Source organism: Somniosus microcephalus, chromosome 3 (genome assembly GCF_052327205.1).
Source record: "Somniosus microcephalus isolate GS21.2 chromosome 3, FLI_Smic_1.0, whole genome shotgun sequence".
Lineage (NCBI taxonomy): Eukaryota > Metazoa > Chordata > Chondrichthyes > Squaliformes > Somniosidae > Somniosus > Somniosus microcephalus.
Genome location: NC_140989.1, coordinates 157556792 through 157574687, shown reverse-complemented (window position 1 = coordinate 157574687; position 17896 = coordinate 157556792). Strand labels below are relative to the sequence as shown.

The 17896-nt window shown below is 42.4% G+C and overlaps 1 protein-coding gene across 1 annotated transcript; it reads right to left on the bottom strand.

Annotated features, from left to right (window-relative positions):
- Nucleotides 1–835: 835 nt before the first annotated feature.
- naa20 (N-alpha-acetyltransferase 20, NatB catalytic subunit) lies at nt 836–15946 on the bottom strand. Its single transcript, XM_085981773.1, has 6 exons — nt 15844–15946; nt 13263–13287; nt 12108–12198; nt 8932–9067; nt 8709–8854; nt 836–8230 (listed from the first exon to the last, which is right to left on the bottom strand). The coding sequence occupies exons 1-6, from the start codon at nt 15894–15896 to the stop codon at nt 8145–8147; spliced, it is 537 nt and encodes a 178-aa protein (XP_085837899.1). The 5' UTR covers nt 15897–15946; the 3' UTR covers nt 836–8144.
- Between the last annotated feature and the right edge of the window lie 1950 nt (nt 15947–17896).

Below are 17896 nucleotides of genomic sequence, written 5' to 3'. Positions count from 1 at the left end.
AGTTGTTTAAGTAAATCTTACGTGGACAATCTTTTGGATTGAACATAAACAAAAAAGCACAGATGTGGCCAAATCTCTCTCATTGCTCTCGCTTGCTCGCAGCTAGATTCTCTTTCTGAAGTAGAGAATAATCATTTTCATGTGAAGCTTTAGCTCAAAAAACTTCTTAAATTCATCTTCACTTGTTTTCAAATCATTCAGCAAAATAAACGGTTGTACAATGAACAAATACACAATTCCAGTTTTCAGGGGAAAATAACATTTCTGTAAACAATTATTAAGTTTTGAATTCTAAGGATAAATAAAACACATGTTCAAGTTATCTATGTGTTTTTCTGTCTCAGCTAGACTCATTTTGAAATTTAAAAACTAAACACCTGCGTAGTGAATTTCCGCAGCGGTTTTCCTGCTTGTCTGCCATTACTTTGGTGGAAGATCTGCAGAAACCCTGGAACAGCATAAACAGCCAGGTTTTCCACCGCTCTTTCTGCTGAAGTTACAGCGGACATACGGAAGAACTCCCGTGGAAATTCAGCCCCTTAATCATAGTTTAAATGTGAAATCGTACCTGCATAAACCTGTTAAAATTCATTCTCCAGCTGGTTTTCAAATCACTTGGGAAAACCAAGGGAGCTCAGAAATCTTGTCACAACACAAGTTCACATACCCTTGCAGTTGCACTGAAAGAATTGTGCTGTACATGCCGAGCAATACTGTAGATGTTCAGCCTGGGGCATCCAGAAAATAGTGTTAACTCTGGGGAGAATATGAACTACCAAGTGAGTCTAACGCCTTCAAATTAAAAACCTTAATGAACATACTCAGACACAAAAGACAATGTTTCAGATAAGTTTAATTGTGTTATGAAATATCTATTAAATGCTTTTACTGTGGATAGAGAGCCCTGCAGCAACAACTGGGGCAGTGGTTCCGCAATGGCAGCAACAAGTGGCAGCAGAGGGGGTGAGAATACCAATAGACAACATTCCTGGGAATTTTGTTTGGTCGACGCCAAATCAGGCTAAGTGTAATCATTAACACCTCATTTGGAGGCTTTTCAAGGGGCATTGAGTCATATTATAAAGGAAAAATTGAACCATGACATAAAATCATGACAGGATGTCATATATTTGCAGGAAATGTACATTATGTACAAACCTTTCAAAATAAAGTCGATCTCCCATATCACACATGCAAGTGTAGTCTTCAGGTGAAGCAGGGAATAATTCATCCATGGAAAAGGGGAGCTGGAAGATGCAAAATGGAGGTGCTATACTGCCAGGCGGGTATAATTACAGTATGACAAGTTTATATAGGCAATTTCAATTGTAAGTATGGATATAGGAATTTTTCATTAAAAAGTTGACATCATGTGACACATATGTAACAAGAAGTAACGTTTTGTAGACAAAACATTAAGAGATGGATGTCTACAAACCAGAAGGCCTGCTGTTCTGAAAACATTTACCAGCATAGCTAAACCGGAAATAGATTCTTCCTAAGGTCATCATTCTGTTTGCATGTAACTTATTTTAATACAATACTTGGTTCTCAGCCTACATCTTTGTGTATATATTAAAGATCATGTCTCAGTTTGGAAGGTCTAACTTGTTTCATAGCAGAAGAATCTCTACATATTATTGGAATTTGTATCTTGCAAGTAAGAAAACAGGTGGTATTCTACAGGCCACCAACTAGTGGGAAGGATATAGAGGAGCAACATTTGCAGGGAAATTACAGAGAGGTGCAAGAACTATAGTAGTGAAAATGGGGGACTTCAATTATCCTAATATAGACTGGGATAGTAATAGTGTAAAGGGCAGAGGGGAAAGATTTTCTGAAGTGTGTTCAGGAGAGCTTTCTTGATCAGTACGTTTCTGGCCCAACAAGGAGGCATTGCTGTATCTAGTTCTGAGGAATGAGGTAGGTCAAGTGAAGTGTCAGTAGGGGAACAGTGATCATAGTATCATAAGGTTTAGATCAGCTATGGAAAAGGACAAGGAACAATCTAGAGTAAAAATACTTAATTGGAGGAGGGCCAATTTCAGTGGGTTGAGAACGGATCTGGCCCGGGTAAATTGTGATCAAAGATTGGCAGACAAAACTGTAATCAAACAATGGGCTGCCTTTAAAGAGGAGATAGTTCGGGTACTGTCAAGGTACATTCCCACGAGGGGTAAAGGTAGGGCAACCACAGCCAGAGCTCCCTGGATAACAAACGAGATAGAGTAAGATGAAGCAGAAAAAGGGGTGTATGACAGATGTCAGGTTGAGAATACAAGTGAGAACTAGGCTGAATATAGAAAATTCAGAGGGGAAGTGAAAAATGAAATAAGAGGGGCAAAGAGTATAGAATAGATTGGCAGCTAACATAAAAGGGAATCCAAAAGTCTTCTATAGGTACTTTGCATCTGACTTTACCAAGGAAGAAGATGCTGCCAAAGTCATAGTGAAAGAGGAGGTAGTTGAAAAAGGGTTTCGACCCGAAACGTTGACTCTAATTTCTCTCCATGGATGTTGCCTGGCCTGCTGAGTTTTTCCAGCATTTTCTGTTGTTATTTTAGTTGAAATACTGGATGGGTTAAAAATTGATAGAGGTACTAGAAAGGCTGGCTGTACTTAAAGTAGATAAATCACCAAGACTGGATGGGATGCATCCTAGGATGCTGAGGGAGGTAAGGGTGGAAATTGTGGAGGTACTGGCCATAGCCTTCCAATCCTCCTTGGATATGGGGGCGATGCCAGAGGAGTGGAGAATTGCAAATGTTGCATCCTTGTTCAAAAAAGGGTGCAAGGATAAACCCAGCAACTACAGACCAGTCAGTTTAACTTCTGTAGTGAAGTTTTTAGAAACGATAAGACGGGACAAAATTATGTCACTTGGACTAGTGTGGATTAATTAAGCAAAGCCAGCACGGATTTGTCAAATGCAAATCGTGTTTAACTAATTTAAGTTTTCTGATCAGGTAACAGAGAGGGTTGATGAGAGCAATGCAGTTGATGTGGTGTACGTGGACTTCCAAAATGCGTTTGATAAAGTGCCACATAATAGGCTTGCCAGCAAAGCTGAAGCCCATGGAATAAAAGGGACAGTGGCAGCATGGATACAAAATTGACTAAGTGACAGGAAACATAGTGGTGAACGGTTGTTTTTCAGACTGGAGGAAGGCATACAGCGGTGTTCCCTAAGGGTCGGTACCAGGACCACTGCTTTGCTTGATATATATTAATTATTACTTGGACTTGGGTGTACAGGACACAATTTAAAAATCTGTAGATGACACAAAACTTGGAAGTATAGTGAACAGTGAGGAGGATAGTGATAGAGGACATTTACAGGTTGGTGGAATGGGCGGACACGTGGCAGATGAAGTTTAACGCAGAAAAGTGTGAAGTGATACATTTTGGTAGGAGAGGCAGTAGTAGAACAAGGAGAGGCAATACAAACTAAGGAGTACAATTCTAAAGAGGGTGCAGGATCAGAGACCTGGGGATACAATAGCAAAATACTCTGGATGCTGAAAATCTGAAACAGAAAATGCTGGAAACACTCAGCAGGTCAGGCAGCATCATGGAGAAAGAGAGTTAATGTTTCAGGTCGATGACCCTTCGTCAGAGCTGGAAAAGTAACAGATATTTAAGCAAGTGTGGGGCACGAAAAGGGAGGAGGGGAGGAAAGAACAAAGGGAAGGTCTGTGATAGGATGGAAGGTAGGAGATTAAAAGACAAAAGGGGTGATGGTGCAAGGCAAAAGGAAAATTCCTCCAAAGTAGAGAGAAACTGTTCCCAATGGCAGAAGGGTCAAAGACCAGAGGACACAGATTTAAGGTGATTGGCAGAAGAACCAAAGGCGACATCAGGAAAAACGTTTTTACGCACTGAGTGGTTAGAAATGCACTGCCTGAAAGGGTGGTGGAGGCAGATTCAATCGTGGCTTTCAAAAGGGAATTGAATAAGTAACTGAAGGAAAAAATTTGCAGGGATATGAAGGGCGGGGGAGTGGGACTAGGTGAAGTGCTCTTGCAGAAAGCCGGCACAGGCTCCTTCTGTGCTGTAACCATTCTATGGTTCAAAGTATTGTGACAAATTTAAAATGCCCTGGTTTCTGGAAGGGATGGATGTATTTCTGTCCATAGGAAAGGGCCCCAAAAGGAAATTGATGTCTCCCTATTTATGTCAATTACTTGCAGGCAGCCCTGTCAAAACAGATCAAGAGTTATCAGATGCACATATGTCATCTTGATCCGAGCTAGTTACATACATTGCCCAATAAACTGTAGATAAAGGCCACTCAAATGTGGCGGTGGGTGGGGTTAACAGGTAAGATTCTCACCCATTATGACTGGTGCCTCGTTCTCAAGGTATGAAAATTGAATCGACAAACCTGTCAAGTCGTCTTTATTTTGAACTATTTTAATTTACAGCTTTGATTGTGAATGCGCTTATTTAAAATCTTCCTTTTACCCACATCTGCTTCAAAGGGGGTGGGGTGCGGAAAGAGAGACATATATAACTTGGACTAGAGTCACTACTTGCCATTTCCCTTCTTGTTCTACTGTTTTATGATTCAGAGGCAGAGGACGCTATGTAATCAAGTAGAACTACTTGCATTTATATAGTGCCTTGAACAGAAGTAACATCCCAGATTACTTCACAAATAGGCACAAGGAAATCGGATGGTAAGCCAGAAAGAGAAGACATTTGGAGGGATGGCTTAAGTCTTGGTCAAAGTCGTATTCTATTTCTGTACTCATTCTACTGATTGATCCATTTTGCTTCTGCTCTGAATAAAAATAAATTAGCAGTTTTCAATGGTCATCAACTCAGCCAATTGCCCCATGCACTGTGTACTAACACAAGGCCCGTTCCAAATTCGGCACCAGGCCTCGTCTCCATTGAACAAGTGAAACTCGGGCACCAATTGGGCATTGGGAAGCAGCTTGCGGGTTCAATCTGTAGTAATATGGGCCGACTGCAACGCCAGCAGAGGCTCTCAAGAAGGTCCCGGGGATGGAGAGAAATGATCCCAAGAGGGTGCAAGCCTGGGTGTGTAGAGGCCCACAGTTCTTTTCTGAAGCCAGAAAGTGCACTCCTGCTCCTTCCAATTCCACAAAAAAGATATTTTAAGTTATGGGGCTGCTATCCATTGGCCTCCAGCAGTCATATGATTGCGTAAACAATCAGCCCAACGCTGTTTCAGGCGGGCGCCCGGAGTAACAAAGTCCCCTGATTCAATATGGCGACCACTAACCTTCTGGTGCAGATCGGGCACAGGTGATCACGGCCTGATTTTGTTAAGTTTGTCCCTTGTTTTTACCCAAAAAGTAGGTGAAACAAGGTTGAATTTCTCCAAGGTCCGTTAGCGTGTTATTTTCCAACAATTTCAGATAGGTTATGAGTTGGGGGGGGGGGGGGGTGGGGGTGGTAACCCACATGGTTTCCAGTGCACATATTAACCATGAATAGACTCATTGTCAGGGGCACTCCCTGCCTGTATGCATAAATTAATTTTTGCCCATAGGAAGTGAGCACTTGCCAAGGAAGATGACTATTACAAGGAGCACAAGTGATAATTATCAGGAGTGTGCCCAAATAGTAATAGACTACAACTGCTACCTCAATATTTCCATACTGATACCCAGGTGGCTACAAAAAAAAGACAGATGGTGCAATGAGTCGGTGTAGTCATTTTTTCTCCGCAAACTGATTTAAATCTTATCCAGATTGATAAAGGAGGAAAAATAATGATTTTTGTTGTCCAAGGTTTGAAGCAGCATCAATCAAATTTCTACTGGACCAAATTGTCCATGTTATTTAGAGTCACAAGGATAGCAAATGTTCATAACTCTTTTTCCAGTTTGCACAAGTTTAAACAGTACAGGTTTTTTTTTTAAAAAGCAAAAAATAAAATTTAAGTTGGGGCCATAACTATTTCCAGTCAGTTCACAATGAAGAACCTTGTACGATACAGTAATTCAGAATTATTTCATCATAAAACTGGAATTATTCCAGGGCAAATTGTAACCTATTGACATTGAACCACTGCAAATTCTGTACACTTGTCAATAGGATCATTTGAAACTGATCTTGACAGTTTATTACAGCACCTCGATAATATGATAAAACTGAATAAATATGAAATGTTTAAAGAAATACTGATTTGGATCAATACAAGAGAGATCCCCCCACCCCAACCCTTCCTTACTGTGCCCCATCAGAAGGCTGGGACTGTCAAGACTTCAGGTTTTTCTATCTTCCCTCCCCTTTCCTCTCTTCCCCCAACACCCCAGGTGAATCGGCTGGTAGCTGAGCTAAATACAGAAAAAAAAGCTTGTTGCTTTTTATTATATAGATTGAATGTGTCACTGTCCGCTGCTCCATCTAGTTAAGAGCGGGAAAAAAACTCCAAAAAAGGTACAAGAGACCTTGAGAGTTTAAAGTAAAGTAAAGTGCCAACATTATCATTAGATAGCACGTTTCCCATTTATAAACACACAACATAATGACTTTATTCACGGCGCTTGCATGCAACGTGAGTGTAACAAATTAAACTCCACTCTCAGCTTTGCCAAAACATCATTGGTCCTCCTCAACTGGCAGCAGAGACACTTCTTCCTGCAACTGTTCAATGGAACAGAAACATTCCAACACTTGAAGAGGAGCTGCCAACAGTGTTACCAATGGATTTTGTTATACCTTCAGATACCAAATATATTCTGTATATCAAAAAAGTGACAATTTAAAGCCTACACAAATCTTTATGAAGTATCTATAAGATCTCTGTGCATACATACATATTGTATGTATTTCAACGGCTATTACCTACTGGGGAAAAAAACTATGATAAACACAAACATTTCCTGATAAAGCTGTGGTTCTTGGGATTATAAGCTGAATGTAGCATTCTGGGCCTTAAATTTCTCTTTAAAATATATTTGAATGGTTATGCACAAGTGCTGAAACACTGAGGCATCACTTAGAACCTAACAGCAAATGCTCTGACCTTTAATAAAATATTCAAAATTACCTTGCAATTCTTCTTTTTCCGAGTGGCAGGCAGTGACTAGTGGGGTACCGCAGGGATCGGTGCTAGGAACCCAGTTATTCACAATATATATTAATGATCTAGACGAGGGAACTAGATGGAATATCTCCAAATTTGCAGACGACACAAAGCTGGGTGGGTGTGTGTGCTGTGAGGAGGGTGCCGAGAAACTCCAGGATGATTTGGACAGGTTGGGTGATTGGGCAGAAGCATGGCAGATGCAATATAACGTGGATAAATGCGAGGTTATCCACTTTGGTGTCAAAAACAGGAAGGCAATTATCTGAATGGCAATAGATTGGGAGAAGGGGAAGTGCAACGAGACCTGGGTGTCCTTGTGCACCAGTCGCTGAAGGTAAGCATGCAGGTGCAGCAGGCGGTTAAGAAGGCAAATGGTATGTTGGCCTTCGTAGCGAGAGGGTTTGAGTACAGGAAAAAGGGTGTTTTGCTGCAGTTGTACAGGGCCTTGGTGAGACCACATCTTGAGTATTGTGTGCAGTTTTGGTCGCCTTATCTGAGGATGTTCTTGCCATGGAAGGAGTTCAGCGAAGATTCACCAGGCTGATACCTGGGATGGCAGGAATGACGTACGAGGAGAGATTGGGTTGATTGGGCTTGTACTCGCTGGAGTTTAGAAGAATGAGAGGGGATCTCATTGAAACGTATAAAATTGACAGGACTAGACACAGGAAGAATGTTCCCGATGGTCGGGGAGTCCAGAACCAGGGGTCACAGTCTAAGGATAAGGGGTAGGCCATTTAGGACAGAAATGAGGAGGAATTTCTTCACCCAGAGAGTGGTGAACCTGTGGAATTCTCTACCACAGAAGGCAGTAGAGGCCAATTCATTAAATATATTCAAGAAGGAGTTGGATATATTTCTCAAGGCTAAAGGGATCAAGGGGTATGGGGAGAAAGCAGGGACAGGGTACTGAATTTGGATGATCAGCCATGATCGCATTGAATGGCGGAGCAGGCTCGAGGGGCCGAATGGCCTACTCCTGCTCCTATCTTCTATGTTTCTCACCATTCTCGCATCAAAAAAGTAAAAGTATAACAGTTTTTTGGTTTATACATTGCCCAAGAGCCACAGCTTAAAGTTATTCAATATCTTCAGGCCTAACTGGGTGGGGAAGGGGTATTATCGATTTCTTCTCTGCATCTCTTGATAAGGCTTTTCTCATGTCTGTTATAGAAAAGAAAAACATAATTAGAAAGGAGTGTGCTCACAAAAGGAAATGGGACTGTGGAAAAGTTGTTCATTAAAAATGCAAGTCATAAAAATGTTTTCATTTGCAAATTGCTGTTTTACAGCAGCACCTCTACGAAATAATGCACTTAAAAGTTCCACCAGTGGTTGTCACTTGAAGGGGGCATCATCACTGGTATCTCCAACACTCACGTGCTCTTCATATTTGTAACTCAGTCAGCGAGATAAGCATCTACTATTAAAATAAAATGGAAACTCCACTAAAATGAAAAGCCTCATAGATGAACTATCTGATAAAAGTCTGATTTTTCATATCCCATACTAAACTAATACAGGTATAGCATAGGTTCTCAAAGTAATCAACACAATCCCACTTGTATAATCTGTACCAAAGTTACAACTCCATTACTGGTGTTTTATTTTAAATCTATTCCACAGAAATTTACAATCATACCATAAGCGTCTTCATCAGGCTCTCCATTGCTAGCCGAGTAGTACTCTATCACAGTCCTATAGACACTGTAGCCGAGCCGTTTGTACATGTTCACTGCCACTTGATTGGATACTCGTACAAATAGATCCACAAAGAATCCACCCTTTCTATAAAAAAAAGACAATATTCATCCATTCCTGTCAATTTTAATATGCATACTAATTGTGAAAATATATACACCAACCTTTCAGATATTTCCTCCAGCAGTTCCATTAGTTTAGCTGCTAGTCCCAAGCGTCTAAATTCTGGAGCTACAGATAATGCTGTTACATGCCCATGCCATTCCTCTCTTGCCACTGATCCTTCAGCTTTCCCCATAACTTAAAAAGAAGAAACAATCATGTAGCACTTTACACTCATCAAACATTACTACTGCAATTCACGCTTGTTTCAGGCCCAACCAAACATCTCACTGTACTTTACAAAGGGTGTGCAACCTCTGATCAGACGTACTGAGTTTTATTTATCCAACTTCTCTATTTTGCAAACCCAACTAAAGTTCCAATAGTCTAGTGTATCTGTAGTGGCGGTAGGATCCTGCTGTATGCCAAACAGCTGTTTACCTAATAATAGTCACTGCACTTCAAAGTGTGCGTAAAGCTCTTTGAGAGATGCGATAAGTTATATAAATAGCAAGTTTTTCTTTCCTTACTCTGAAAATGGTGCAATATCAAGCATTTTAAAGAGGGGTCTAAACAGACTATGGCTATGCTATCCACCTGCATTGCTCTCAAACTAGGGAAAGCAGAATTTCAAAAGAAAAACCTTAAATGCCTGCGCACAGCTAGAGAAATTTGTAAAATTAAAAATAAATGAGGTAGCTAGCTCTTTCTAAAGGCAGTATAGCTAGCAGCCAGAGTACTTTTTAAACTGGATACAAAAACAAAATACTGTAGATGCTGGAAATCTGAAATAAAAACAGAAAATGTTGGAAATACTCAGGTGGTCCGGTAGTATCTGTGGAGAGAGAAACAGAGTTAATGTTTCAGGTTCGGACGAAAGGTCATCAACCTGAAACATTAACTCTGTTTCTCCACAGATGCTGCCTGATCTGCGAAGTATTTTCAGCATTTTGTTTTTATTAAACTTAAAACACAAAGTTTAAAAAGTAAAAAGTTGAATCAACGCTGCCAATATGCGCCACTTGTGGTGCTAGGTGGATTCTCTAGTGACATCCAGCTGCCAATTTTGTAGGAAATAAGCATGTTTGGGGATGGTACAATGTATGCATCACTGCAGCAATATCTTATACAGTGCAACTTGTCATTATTACTGTAGTTTGTTAGGTTATCAAAGACTTCAAGGTTTTCGACTTCTGCGCTGCCGCACAACAGGCTTTATTTAAGTCAGTTTCCAATTCTTTTTGGGCACATTAATACATTTTGAATATTTCACTGGTAGTCCTGGACTCATGATCCATGTTGAAAACTGACCAACAACCATAGGTTGGTACAAATACACTAGCATTACAAATATTTAAAGAGAAACACTATGCTCCAGACAACAACTTTTAATACATTGGCAACACCTAGGTACCAATTCACTCACTTTGAATCAATTTATAAATTAAAATAGTGAGTCATCTACTGGCTGAAGTGATGAAGTAACCTGCCTTTGACACCAGGTTGTGATGTTACATTGCTTTCAGTTGGTTAAAATACAACTGCTACTTACATTTATAGAGCGTGTTTAACGTAGCAAAACGTCCCAAGGCACGTAACAAGAGCGGTGTCAATAAAAATATTTCTGACACCAAGCTACAGAAGGAGATAGGAGAGATGAGTTTAGTCAAAGAGGTAGGTTTTAAGGAGCATCTTAAAGGAGGAGAGAGAGGTAGAGAGAGGTTTAGGGAGGGAATTCCAGAGCTTAGGGCCAAGGCAGCTGAAATCACGGCCAATGGTGGAGCGATTAAAGTTGGGAATGCGCAAGAGGTCAGAATTGGGGATAAATGGAAGCATCTTTCAATGTGTTAGTGGCTCAAAAGGAGATAGTGAAGATCTCCAGATAGCACTGCACACTGAACAATGCTTCCATTTAATCATCAGTTAAAAGATGTCTTATGAAATGCAACCCAAAATTGTAATTTAATATATTTCCCAACATACTTAAGCCATCAGAATATAAAATAATATGGATATCATATGGGAACAAAGTGATAAGCATCCATTTTGAAACTGGCATTTCCAGTATTGATGAAGTGACAAAAATTAAGTAGTTCTCAGAATTAGATAGTTGAGGAATGCTTTGCATCAAGCAGAAGTTGATCAGATCAAGGAGATTTTTTTTAAAATTACACCGAATCTCACGTGGCACTGCTCATGGGAACATGGCTATGGGAAATACTTGCTTTCCCTTTTAAAAAAAATTCTGCATCTATAAGAAAAAAGTGTAGCAAAACAGGCCTATGCTAAATTCAAGGCTTTTATATGTTACCAGATGCTCACAATTAAATCAGACAATGTGCTGTTTTAGGTCATGGGGATTATACCATGTAATGCAGGCTTTATTATTTGGCTTTTAAAGATGAAGATGTGTGCCTTTAAGGCCATAAAGTCTAATTGCTGTTAAATAATCTCTGGATGAAATCAAGTGTTTAATTACTGTTCAGAGTGCAGGTCACATCCGGGCTGCGTTTGTCTTTCGAGAAGTGGAGTGCTCCGGTAAATTAAGAAGCTCCGTACATTCCCACTCCTGTATTACTGGGGTACTTTTCGGACACTGCAAATGACTACCTTTGTTTGTTTATACTTTTCTCTGAAATCGAACACAGAAATTTGAATGTGATCCTTAATGTGTGCTGGTGACGTGTAACGGATAGATAATGTATCATTTTATATCACTAAGTAAATCTCGCCTGACAGATAAAGTGTAGGCATCTGTCCAGTTAAGGCTACAAAGTCTGACTGCTGTTAAGTAAACACAGGGCAAATTCACAGAGATATCTCTTAAGAGACAGCAGGCATTCTCACTCCAGTATTTTGTGTTCTTGGAGAGCTCCTTGTTTCTTTATACATTTTTTGAAGTATGCCAGAGAAGTGTAATGGAGATGAAATGAGTGCTAGATGTATAATTTTTATAATAAAATAGATTAGACATTTCTAAAAAATACAAAATGAGTCAACGGTGGAGAACAAAATGTAAGAACATAATATATGCCAATACAAAACTTCATTCCAGCACATTAATAATGTTCAAATAGAATGTTGTGGGGATTTAGATTTTTGAATCCAGTTACAGTAAGCATAATATGTTTAGTTTACATGGTTAAACAATCAAACTGTACATTTGACAGTCATAAAAACAACTTTTTTTGTCAGACATCTGTAGAACGCATTAGTGATCATGACACCGGATTCTTACTGTATCCCATTAACTCTCCTCCAGGTGCCTCAGCAACAATAAAATACTCCGGCCAATGAGCTAGATATTGGAGATAGAAGGGGATCCCATACTATGAATTACTTAAGGAAAATAACAAAAAGATAAACCGAAACAGTCAGAATACAGTAGTCTATAAAGTTTACAATAAATCAACCAAAATAAAACAAACATTACAGCAGCTTTATTTTTAGTTGCTTAGTTCTTGAGGCGTGATATGAAGGCAAATGAAATGCAAGCTTTCTGTCCAAACTATTCTCTATTATTTCTGATTTCTAACCTAGCCCAGGCTCCTATTTTCTCCTACCTTGGTTCAACACATTTCCCAGCTGCCTCTCAACCTGCCTCTGAATTTACAGTTTTTAAAAAGATTATAAACAGCAATGTCGATTGGTGTTTGGGCCTTTGAGGGCTTGCAACCTAAACTAATTCATGCCACTTCAAATGACCTGCTAGTAATAATCAATGCTGAATTTTGTGTAAGCTCAGTCCTAACCCAGAACTCCTGACCTCAAGAAATCTACCAGCCTTAGCCTCTAAGTAGCTGGACTACAAGGAACCAACTCTGCACCGAGCAAAGAAGTCTATACAAGTAATATAACTTGACAGTTAGGGTTTGATTGAAATGCTGTTGCAAGCTAGAAATTTGTATGGCTATTCTAGCAATCATGCGAATGGACAACAAGGCTAAATGAATTAAAACATGCTTTTGTAGTTCAATTTGAAAGGGAAATTAGCAGCCCAATAAGAAGGTGGGCATCTCCATCTCAGAATACGCCAGGGTAAACCCAATAGTGAGAGCACTATCTAATAGAACAGCAGGATGCTATTTTCCAAATAACACTACTTTTGAAGATTTTAAACACCAACTAAAGATCAGTTAACAAATAGAATTAATAAAAAGGACTAAACTATACTGAGTGCACCAATTCTATTCACCAAGCATGTTGTTTGCACCAAGCAGCCAGAAATGAACTAAATATAAACTTATAGCATAGTTTTGTTCATACACATTCCCAATCTGAATCATGATTTATTAAAAAGGGCCAGCATAACTTGGTGAACATCACTGAATGTTATATTAACCAGAGTTTCCCCAGAAGAAACCAATGAGATAAGGGACGGTTACAAGGATACAGTTTCTGTAAGTGGATCCAAATTTCTGTAGCAAAAAGAGAAAAGATGTTCCTATTAGAAACAAATTACAAGAGCTTCACAGTCGACTGTTTTAAATATTAACGGGACATTAGCCTCACGAAACTAGGTTTATTTTTGAAAAACCTCCAAGAAAAGCCATGCATCGCTTTCACCATATTGGCATCAGGGCCAAGCAATGCATTTTGAAATGATTTACATCACGGCACAAACTTTGCAAAACCTTCTCGTCAACAAACTCTTCAAGACAATTCCCCTTAATAAGATAAACGACCCAAATGTCATACCAGTGGAATGCGTTCAGTAAGAAGAGTCAGTTGTACCGTGGTCAGGCATTGGACGGGCTTTACAAGCGGCTTTCACCTGGGATTACAGTATCAAGTTCAAATGGTTTTGTTTCCTTCAACTAGCAACGAGTTTGAGGAAGCAGCACGAGAAGCCAGCACTGCCGACTGTGTGCATGTGAACGCTGCTGTCAATGCACATTAGGCCTTTCCAAATCAAAACATGCACTTGGTATTACATTCTACACACATTACCCACCCCAAGGGAAAGTGTTCACTGTTTCGTGGAAACTAATATCTCTGCTAACTTCTTTCATGGATACTTCTGACCACTTTTGGTGGTTTCACCTTCCTAGAAAACCAAATGCAAAGGTCTGAAACAAAGTTCAATCGTATGCTGTAACATGGTTTTTGAACAATAGCACAAAGGGTGTATTTGTGGAATTAGATGCTAATGGGAAGCTATGTCAGCAGTGTGCAACTAATTAAGTTGCCTGGCTCTCTGTACAGCCACAGTAGCGTATTCTAGAAGTCAGCATCTATTGCAATGAAAAGAATATCTGCCATGAAATCTTCTTACTCCTGGTTATCATGTATTAACTTGTGTACACAAATCGGTTAAGGACACTGCAGTTAAACATGTAACTTCTGCAGCACAGGAGCAGATTCATTTTACTGACAAATAGGAGTCTCCAACACAAGGGGTGCAGATCTCCCAAGTCACTCACCAAGACAGAATCACTCATTTTTGGTTTATAAATTTGTCTACGTTTCTGTATATCACTTAAATATAAACTTGTGTGTTGTTGAATCTCTTGATTAGTCTCAGCAGGCTGTTGTACACATTACTGTATACTCTAAATCTATCTCTCCAGAAACTCCCTGTTTGAATGCCTCCAATTCAGCAACTACTCAAGTCAGAACACTGAGACTGCACTGGCCAAAGTCTCAATGACATCCTCTGTGACTAGCGTGCTATCCCCACTTGTCCCGTTTGATCTTTCCACAGCATCTGACACGGCTTATCATGCTGTCCTGCTCCATTGTCCAGCTCTGTGGGACTGCCCTTGTGTGGTCCAATTCCTACCCTTCTGGGTGCAATCAGCATGTCTCCAGCAATAGCTTCTCGTCCCCTGCCAACAATGTCAGCTCAGCGTCCCCCAACAATCCGTCCTTGGCCCCATTAATTTCCTCATGTTGTCCCTTGGTGACATCATCCACATGCATGGGGTCAGCTTCCATATGTAGGCTGATCATACCCAGCTCTACCTCTCAATCGTTCTAAATCCCAAGACCACCTCCATGTTTTAGACTGCCTCTGTGACATGAAGTCTTGGATGAACCACAACTTCCCTCAACTGAACTTCATGAAGATCAAAGTCAGTGGTCTCAACACCCTTCACAAACTCTGCTCCCTTGCCATGATTCCATTCTCCTCTCTGGTCTCTCGCTCAGGATGAACAAGACTGTGTGCAACCTTGATGTTCTGTTCAATCCTGATCTGAATTTCAACCCCCACATCCTCTCAGTTACCAAGACTGCTTATTTACATCTCTGCAACATTGCCAGCCTTCACTCCTACCTCACCAACCTCTGCCGCGAACCTTTATCTATGTATTTCTCACATTGATTATTCCAATTCTCTTTGCTGACCTTCCTTCATCTACTTTTACTATGTATGTTACTTTCACCCTATGTTACAAGTGCCCAGTATGTTACTATTATGCTGTGTATTAACACCCATAAGAATAAAATCTTATGGGTAACCAGAGTACACAGATTTAAGGTGACTGGCAAAAGAACCAGAGGCGACATGAGGAAAAGCATTTTACGCAGTCAGTTGTGATCTGGAATGCACTGCCTGTAAGGGTGGTGGAAGCAGATTCAATAGTAACTTTCAAAATGGAATTGGATAAATACTCGAGGGGAAAATATTACAGGGAAATGGGGAAAGTGCAGGGGAGTGGGACTAGTCGGATAGCTCTACCAAAGAGCCGGCACAGACATGATAGGCTGAATGCCCTCCTTCTGTGCTGTATCATTCTATGTTTCTATTACTATCACAGTTATTACTATGCTATTACTCACAACCTGAACACTATTACTGTGTATATTGCTCTCGCCCCGTATGCCACTCTCGAACTCGCCCTCTGTATCGCTCTTCCTCTCGCCCTGGATGCCCCTCTCTCCCTGGATGCCCCTCTCTCCCTGGATGTCCCCCTCTCCCGCCCTAGATGTCCCTCTGTCCCTGGATGTCGCCCGCTCTGTATTTCACTCACATGTTATTGAAGCGAAAAAGATCATCACAACAGAACGCACGTAACGTCGTCATTTTTAAAGCGCGCGTTCCACCGGAAGTGAACCTTTCACCTTTGCTGAGGAAACCAGCGGAACTGACGTCTGCACGCGGCGCTGGTTTAAAGCGAGTCCCCGCCCCCTGTCGGCCCCCCCCAGCCACGCCCCCTGTCGGCCCCCCCAGCCACGCCCCCTGTCACGCCCCCTGTCGCCCCCCCCCAGCCACGCCCCCTGTCGCCCCCCCCCCCCCAGCCACGCCCCTCTGTCGCCCCCCCCCCAGCCACGCCCCTCTGTCGGCCCCCCCCCAGCCACGCCTCCCTGTCGGCCCCCCCCCAGCCACGCCTCCCTGTCGGCCCCCCCAGCCACGCCCCCTGTCAGCTCCCCTAGCCACGCCCCCTGTCGGCACCCCCCCCCAGCCACGCCCCCTGTCAGCCCCCCCAACCACGCCCCCTGCCAGCCCCAGCCACACCCCCTGCCAGCCCCCTGCCAGCCCTAGCCACGCCCCCGGCCAGCCCCCAGCCACGCCCACCGCCCCAGCCGTGCCCCCTGCCAGCCCCGGCCATGCCCCATGCCAGCCCCAGCCACGCCCCCTGCCAGCCCCAGCCACGCCCCCTGCCAGCCCCAGCCACGCCCACAGCCCCAGCCATGCCCTCTGCCAGCCAAGCCACGCCCCCTGCTGGCCCCCCCAGCCCCGCCCACCGCCCCAGCCATGCCGCCGGCTGGCCCCAGTCACGCCCCCTGCCAGCCCCAGCCACGCCCACCGCTGCAGCCCCAGCCACGCCCCCTGCCGGCCCAGCCACGCCCCCTGTCGGCCCCCAGCCACGCCCACCGCCCCAGCCCCGCCCTCTGCCGGCCTCAGTCGGCCCCAGCCTCACCCCTTGCCCACCGCCCCTGCCGAGCCCCGCCCGCCGGCCCGGCCCCTGCTGGCCCAGCTTGCTGTGTAACCTGCCCACTCCTCTTAATAATCCCTGGCCCGTTATCTCTTCCCTAACCCTGATCATTACTGGTTTCACCACAGCCAGTGAGTGCAGCGCCTCCGGGTCAGGGAGGAGGCAATCGGCCAGCTTGACTGTGCAGTGGCCCCAGTTGGTGCAGCACAGGAGCTCGAGTCACACAGTTGCCATCAATCTGCCTTTTGTTGTGTATTTTGAATGTTGTATTTGAATTGTCCCACATAGCTTACCATAGTTGTGATGTGCAATGCACTATGGGAAATAGAGTGCATGAAGTGGAGAAGACTCTCTGGAAAGATGGCTGTTAACTGAACTCTGTCTCCTGCGTACTCTTTTAATTGTTATACAAGCAAAGTTATTAAACTCTTGAGATTTAACAAAAGTGGCGACGAGGACGTCTGAACTTACGTGGCTCTGCTGTACGGAAGAGAGTCGGGTTTTATGTGTTTAAAACTGTTATTTTTGCCGTGGACAGTTAATTAAAGTGAGGCTGGCTCGAGGATAAAGGAGCTTGAAATGGCGGGAAGACGAGACTGTGTATAAGGTACTAACGACTTGAGGAAGGGGAGGAAAAACAGTGAGTAAATCGGGAAGGACATTTATTCAACTGTGAAATGATCTGTGAATTGAAGCACTTAACTGATAGTGATTTTAGTTAAGTTCAACATTGGAAGGATCCTTAGTGAATGATAATTAGGAGCCTGAGAGAAGGAAAATGGCTGGAATTATCGGTAACATTGGACCGTTTGATGAGAATGTTGAACAATGGAGCTCATACACAGAACGATTTGAATACTTCACACAAGCAAATGACATTGGAGGGAACAAAGTAGTACCTACATTGTTAATTGTGATGGGACCAAAGACTTTCAATCTTTTGCGTACTTTAGTGCATCCAGATAAACCAGGGACTAAACAATATAGCGAAATTGTGGAGATACTACAAGGGCATTTTTCACCCAAACCCCTAGTCATAGCTGAGAGGTTTAGGTTCCACAGGCGTAACCAGGAAGAAGGAGAAACAGTGACCATGTTTGTAGCTGCACTAAAAAGACTATCAGAGCACTGTGAGTTTAATGACGTG